The sequence below is a fragment of the Engraulis encrasicolus genome, chromosome 7, assembly GCF_034702125.1.
Source record: "Engraulis encrasicolus isolate BLACKSEA-1 chromosome 7, IST_EnEncr_1.0, whole genome shotgun sequence".
Taxonomy (NCBI): Eukaryota; Metazoa; Chordata; class Actinopteri; order Clupeiformes; family Engraulidae; genus Engraulis; species Engraulis encrasicolus.
The window spans coordinates 39273882-39281381 of NC_085863.1; the positions used below are offsets into that span (position 1 = coordinate 39273882).

At 49.8% G+C, this 7500-nt stretch overlaps 1 protein-coding gene across 1 annotated transcript in view; it reads left to right on the plus strand.

The window, feature by feature from the left end:
• Positions 1-7500, plus strand: part of adamts15a (ADAM metallopeptidase with thrombospondin type 1 motif, 15a) — a 24885-nt gene that overhangs the window by 16267 nt on the left and 1118 nt on the right. Inside the window, exons 5-8 of the mRNA XM_063203500.1 lie at positions 1098-1275; positions 1865-2040; positions 4119-4294; positions 4866-7500. The exon at positions 4866-7500 is cut by the window's right edge and continues 1118 nt beyond it. Of these exons, the coding sequence (XP_063059570.1) occupies positions 1098-1275; positions 1865-2040; positions 4119-4294; positions 4866-5742 (1407 nt within the window). The 3' untranslated portion in view covers positions 5743-7500. The remainder of the gene's footprint in view (positions 1-1097; positions 1276-1864; positions 2041-4118; positions 4295-4865) is intronic.

Here is a 7500-nt window from a genome sequence, read left to right on the forward strand (position 1 = left end):
AGACCTAGACATCAGTTTTTTCTGTGTAAAAGCCTCTAACCAGCAGTCGAGCCCAGGGGCATAACAGCAAATTCTAGGCCCTATACGAACAGCTCAAATAAATACCTCACTGATACAGTATATCTGACCCTGTGTGGGTCCTGCGCATATGTGGGGCCCTGGAGACTCAGTCCACTTAACCCCCCTATACCATGGTCCTGCCAGATATGGATCCTTTTCATGTGATGTCAGCAGGACTCTAAATTAACACCAGCCAACCGGCCAAATGCTGGTGAAATGTCACTTTCCCTTTTGGTTAGTGATGAAAAAAAAGTTAATTTAGAGCCATAGATGTAAGTAGGTTAAGCTGCATCTGGAATGTCTGTGAGTGGCATGTATGCACATAGACATCTCTGTAGATATACATAGAGACTTTTGTTGGACAGTTTCCCTGCTTTGCTTCAACATGGACCTTGACTGACATCACTTTGAAAAGCTCTTCTGCCTTTTGCTTCTGCTCCAAGCAGGTGATTTCACCAATTAGTATCTCATCAATCTATCAGTGGCTGGGGGAGTAGTAATTAGGATCAACTAGAATTGGCTGGAGCAAATATGTGGCAGGGTTTTTTTACTTGAACCCGGGCTGTCCGCCTGTTGTCCTGGAATTCACCTTAGTGGTTCCGAAACGTCAGGTCTACTTCAGAAGCCCCTATACATACATGTACGCTGGCCTAGTAACAAGGGCTAATGGGAGAAGACACCATAGATTAGGATCAGAATGTTCATGCTTTCATCTTCCTGCTGTAGCACATTCTGCCAAATGCTGTGGTAGCAGCGGCGTCCAGCAATCTCCTTGTTGTGAGATGCTAGGAGTCATTTCTTGGAACTGTCATGATGGTGTGACATTAGCCAAGTGTGTATTACAAGTTCGAGTTCGGCATGTCAGTGCCTACTCGTTACCTTCTGGCTGCACACACAGATAATTTTTGGCATGTCATGGAAGCCAAAAAAAGAAGAAGAAAAAAACTCATGTAGGCTGAAAGCAGCAGGAAGATGCTCAAGTCAAGTCCATGTAGCGACTGGTCTGGACTCGTTTTTCTTTTGTCACCCCCTCTCAGGTGGATGGCCGATGGGGGAAGTGGGGCGCTTTCGGAACATGCTCCAGGACGTGCGGAGGTGGGGTGCAGCTGGCCAAGAGGGAGTGCAACAATCCGGTGCCTGCGAATGGGGGAAAATACTGCCAGGGGGTACGGGTCAAGTACCGCTCCTGTAACCTAATTCCATGCCCAGACACAGGTAAGGGGACCAACAAAAAAGTTGTTAATGTATTTGTGTGAATATGGTGGTGTGTACATTGAATGAACTTGAACTGACCAGGCCAAAATGTGTGGATCCCCCTATTCTGGACCTGCAGAGGCAAATGAGCATAGGAGTTGTAGTTTTGGAATGGAGTTTCAGAAAGTGTATTTCTTTGCTGCGACAAAAATGCATAAAGACAATAACCCAATACAAAGATAAAGGGAAGACTATTTTTCCGATAAAATCAATGTTTTAATCGTGGTCAATTGTCAATAATTTAAGATGTTGAAACAACAAAGTCGTTTTCGTTAATTTAAATAGTTCTGCTCGTCTTCTCCACCAGCGTAGGACTCCAGCAACGTTATCCAGTACAGAAATTTGTCAGGCTTTGCTCCCCAGTACTACCATGGAGTGGAGTGTTAATAGCGTAGTTTGAGGAGTTTATGGGCTCAGTCTGACAGCAACTGCACCCGCTGACCTCAGCGGGACCTCCAAATCCCCCCTTGAGTTGCGTTGCAGGCTCTCCTGAGTCGCGACCCTTGACCCCTATAACGCTTGACCTCCGACCTCCTTGTGTGACTTCCAGGCAAGAGCTACCGTGAGGAGCAGTGCGAGGCCTTCAACGGCTTCAGCCTCAACACCAACCGTCTGACGCCCTCCGTGGTCTGGGTGCCCAAATACTCTGGTGTCTCCCCCAAGGACAAGTGCAAGCTCATCTGCAGGGCCAACGGCACTGGATACTTCTACGTCCTTGCTCCCAAGGTGAGGGAACACAAAAAAACTGACACAAAAATCTCAAATCTCCCTTTTCTACATTCTTTCTGCACAGAAACTGTGTACATATCCCGTTACATTGTTATCGAGTCTCACAGCTGGTCAGCTAGTTCTCAGCCACGGGGGCTGCTACAATGGCTGGCTCGTCACTTTGGTTCAAGCTGAGGTCAAGTATTTCAACTGCTTATTATTTGCCCTTGAAATGGTTTGTTTTTGACTGTGATGATAACAGTGGAACTTGGTCAAATAAATCCTAGTGATTTTTTAAAATGTGAGGTGATTTGTTAGTGGACCAGAGAGCTTGGCTCTTGCTTGGGTGGACTTTGCACCACTGAAGTTGCTTTTAGGAGACCTCTGTGTTAAACAGTTTCTTGGATATAACCCATCTGGAAAAATATTTACAAACTCCCCGTTATTGAGTCCAGGACTAGTGATGCTGTTGACTGGACAGTTAGCAAACAAACTTCACAGAACACAACGCCATCACTAGGAGTTGCAGAAGCCTCTGAAACGTATGTTGTGTTATATCAAATGTACATTGAAGACACAACACCTGTGGAGGTTACATCTCCTTTGAAGTCATGTGGAAAACACTGTACCTTCAAACATTAACATATCTTTGAGTTCAACTAGAGCAAAACACTGATTGAGATACTCCTAATAAAAACATACTTATATTTCACTGAAATCACAAATTGGGCTCTGTTTGTTATGTCAGGCCATGTAACCAAGCAATGTCTAACAACAGCAAGTGCTTAGGAGAGGAGGAAATAGGGAGTAGGAGAGGAAGAAGGAGGGAGTTAAGAATGAAAAAGGAGGGAGTAGAATAGGAGTCCAAAGGAAAGCAAGGAAGGAACTGGAGAGGCTGTGAATCATAAGGGAATGGGGTGGATTCGGTCGGTGGGGTGGACAGATTGTAGAGAGTGTGGGGAGCTGGGTAAATAGTTCGCAGATACAAGAGGTGATGAGTGAAACTGCGCAGGATGTGTCGGAAGAGGTATGTGTGGCTCCTGCCTAACCTGCAGAGGAGCAGAAGAGTAGAGTAGAGGAGGGATCTCACGTTAGCAGCAGAGGTGATGGAGAGCAGAGCCCTCTGACCCCAGAACAGGTTGGATGGATGAGTACCGTGTCATGCCTGACTGATAGGGAGAGAGAGAGAGAGAGAGAGAGAGAGAGAGAGAGAGAGAGAGAGAGAGAGAGAGAGAGAGAGAGAGAGAGAGAGAGAACAGAAGAGAAAATACTACCTCCATCTTTTTTTCACTTCGCTCGTGCTGCCCAACAAACAGTCATTAGCAATCCGGCTGAGAGGCATAGATGTACACGCTAAGCCAGAACCACTTTAACAGCAAAAGGCAGGCAGGGCAGGGGCGAGAGAGAGAGAGAGAGAGAGAGAGAGAGAGAGAGAGAGAGAGAGAGAGAGAGAGAGAGAGAGAGAGAGAGAGAAAGAGAGAGAATGTTGTGGATCTTAGCATGTCAAGGTGCACTTAAGCATGGCCCCTAGTCCCTCGCCCTAGAAACAAGGCAAGCCAGGAGTTGCCGAAACAGAAACAAGAGCCTCGCTGACCCGATGATGCATGCGCTTCACACTTTGCTTACACTCTGACCTGGGCACGCACGCCGTGACCTGGCCGACTTTTGCGATCATGATGATGGGGGGAAAGAGATGGGATCAGAGTGTGCTGTGCTGCGCTAGTGCTGAGCAACAAAATTTGAACTCCTAATATTTCTTAAAAGACACGACTGGTCTGGGATGCTGGCCCATGTGTCTGTGAGCAGTGCACTCTAGACAAAAGGAAATCGAGTCATGATAGAAAAAAGAGCTGTGATGTTGGCTGGTTTTGTGAAATTCGGCCAGACCCCGATATTTGAAGTGGGGTTTGGAAGATTTTTGGAATGTGTTGTTCTGTTAACAAATCCTCTGTGGCATCCTCTCGACAAATGGAATAAAGCCAGAGATCATATCTGTGCTTCCCTTTCTCTCTCTCTCTCTATCTCTTTCTGTCTCTCTTTTGCTCTCTCTCTCTCTCTCTCTCTCTCTGTCTCTTTTGCTCTCTCTCTCTTTGCAGGTGGTGGATGGCACGCCTTGCTCTCCGGACTCCTCCTCGGTCTGCGTCCAAGGAAAGTGCATCAAGGCCGGGTGTGACGGCAAGCTGGGCTCCAGCAAGAAATTCGACAAGTGTGGAATCTGTGGGGGAGACAACCGAAACTGCAAGAAAGTCTCTGGCCTCTTCACAAAGCCTATGTGAGTGCACTTAGCACTGCTCGCGCACACACACACGAACACGAACACACACACACGCATGCACACACACTCACACTCACTCGCACACACGCACACCCACACCCACAGACACTCGCACGCACATATGCATGCACACAGACACACACTCACACGCACATAGACATGCTTGTGCACACACACACACGCACGCACACACACAGACACAAGCACGCACATATGCATGCACACACACACACACACACACACACACACACACACACACACACACACACACACACACACACACACACACACACACACACACACATGAACACACCCTACCTTGGCCCAGTTTCTACCACTCCGGCTGACATGTTGCATTACTCACACCATGCTGTGTCCATAAAACATCTTGACGTAATGTTGTGCTCTGTTTGTGTGTGCGTGTGTGTGTATGTGCATATGTGTGTGTCCTCCCCTCCCATCCTTTCCCATCTGTGTGTGGGTGTGCGTGTGTGTGTGTGTGTGTGTGTGTGTGTGTGTGTGTGTGTGTGTGTGTGTGTGCGCTCTCCTCTCCTCTCCTCTCCTCCAGACACGGCTACAACTTCGTGGTCATGCTCCCCACCGGGGCGGCCAACGTGGACATCCGGCAGCGCGGCTACAAGGGCATAGTGAACGACGACAACTACCTGGCCGTGAAGAACGGCAAGGGCGTCTACCTGCTCAACGGGAACTACGTGGTGTCGGCCGTGGAGCGGGACATCCTGGTGCGGGGCAGCCTGCTGCGCTACAGCGGCACGGCGGGACTGGCCGAGACCCTGCAGGCCGTCAAGCCCCTCGGGGAGGCCCTGACCGTGGAGGTGCTCTCCGTGGGCCAGATGACACCGCCCCGCATCCGCTACTCCTTCTACCTGCCCCGGACCGAGTCCAAGGAGGAGCGCGTGCAGAAGAAGGAGGAGCGCACGCGGGCCCAGAACAGCGTGCTGTCTGAGGACGGTGGCGGAGGTGGGGGTGATAGAGCGGGAGGCGGTGGAGGCGTTGGCGGAGGAGGTGCAGGGGACGGTATGGGGAAGCCGCAAGGGGAGATGCTGAAGGAGAAGCTTCCCCCGCCGTCCTACCCCAAGCAGGAGACGCCGCCGGGAAATTGGCAGACGTCCGGCTGGGACCAGTGCTCGGTGACGTGCGGCAACGGCTTCCAGCGCCGGATGGTGCAGTGCCTGGGGCCGGATGGCGGTGCACGGGCGGACTGTGAGACGGGCAAGCGGCCCAGCGCCCTGCGGGGCTGCGGGGACCCGTGCCCGGAGTGGGACGTGGGCGACTGGTCCCCCTGCTCCAAGAGTTGCGGCAAGGGCTTCAAGCGGCGGCCGCTGCGCTGCACCACCAAGACGGGACTGCTGCTGCCAAGGGAGCACTGCGCGGGCCAGCGCAAGCCGCAGGAACTGGATTTCTGTTTGTTACGGCCCTGTTAGTGAATGACCTCCATCCGTCCATCCATCCATACGTTCATCCATCCATCCATCCATCTTATCTGTTCCTCCCAGCCCGCCAAGCCCTGCCACTCCAAGTGCAAACAGATCACCTCCCCCGCCCGTCTTATCCCATCCTCCCCAAAGACAGACTAGCAAAGAGCCACCACCTCCACCACGAAGCCAACAGCCGCCAACCACCCACTCCACACATATGGACTTCTCGTTTTGTCAAATGATATATTCAACACGAAAATGAAAAGGAAAAGAAAAAAAGTGAGTGAAACAAATGAAAAAAAGAGAAAGAACGCAACCAAAAAAAGAGACATGACACCAAAAAAACAAAAAAACAATGACCCAGAACTGTGTTTGTTCTGGTGCATACATTTTCTTGCATCTGCAGTGCGACAGGGGATAGGCAACAGGGTGGGGATGATAAAAACAGACTGTGTTTAAGACGGAGGGGGCATGGGAATAACAGACAGAGGAGACACAAGACAGAGAGGAGAGAGTAACAAAGCACAGAGGTATAACGTGGAAGTGGAGCACAGTGGAGACCCATTGCATTGATGTTCTTTTCAGATTTCAGCTTACCAAAAGTCTACCTCTGGTTGTAACAGAAGAAACTGGGGGCCCTCATGGTTCTTTTTCTGCCCACCAAAAAAAATAAAATAACGGTCGGCAGTCCTTTTCACATGTCCAATGGAGTGCCCTGCAGGTGCCCACACACTGCGAGACATTGACATCGCAAGATACTGACCTGTCATGTCAACGGTGCAGGCTTTTGTGTTTTTTTACGATCCACGTTTCGTTTCCATCATGTTTCAATTGTAGAGAATGCCTTTTGCTATTGTAATGACCTAGTATTTTTGGGTTCCAGGAACTGTGAGTTTGCAAAGTAATATCGTGCTCCTCCCTTGAAACATTTCTTTCCCATGAGAACAACTGTTGGTGTAATCATTGTGTAGGGACAACTGTGGCTTTATCAACTGTCTCCAAGGTGAAAATGGATTTTTCTATGTATCTGGAACATTCCTTCAAACAGATAAGAGACTAGCTGAGTGAATGCCATTGTACTGCAAGTCTGGTTGCAATAGGCACTTGTTTGATTCTGTCTGACATGGTGATGGCCGGCGATACGTAGATGCGTGGCTGTGGCCTTATGTGGCTGGCTTGGGCTACGGGGGATGATTTATTAACAGGGTTTGTGTGCTCACTGCCCCATGAAGGCTCTTCCATTCCCGCAGGTTAATCATAATCTCGGAGAAGAGATACTTGGAGCTTGGTGCAGGAGCCACATGCTTAGGCGGTGTAAGTCATGCATTCCATGCTATCTGAATGTCACGCAGTGAGAGGCTACAAGGAGAGGATCCAAAGTGCTGGAGCGTGCTGCAGTTTTCCCCTCTTTTGTTCCGAGCGCAGGGACAGCGTGCAGACACTAATGCCCTGTGCAAGCAGCGCGAGCACAGACAGAAATAACAGAGTACATGCTGCCTCGGGCATTTCTCAACCCCTTCCCTGGGTGCTGCTGTTTTGACATGTTATTGATAGATGGGGTAGCACATATTTGATCTCAGCAAGTAGCAGTACAAAGCTGACCTGTGGTGCCGTGGTCTCACAAGACCTGAAAGGAGAACTTTTCATGGTCACGGGAGGTCATGGAAAGAAACACACAGGCAAAGACAAAGACAAAGACAAAGCCAGCCAAATCTCAAGATGGGGGCATATGAGGAAACAAACAGTGCCCGCTCACTCGAGCGC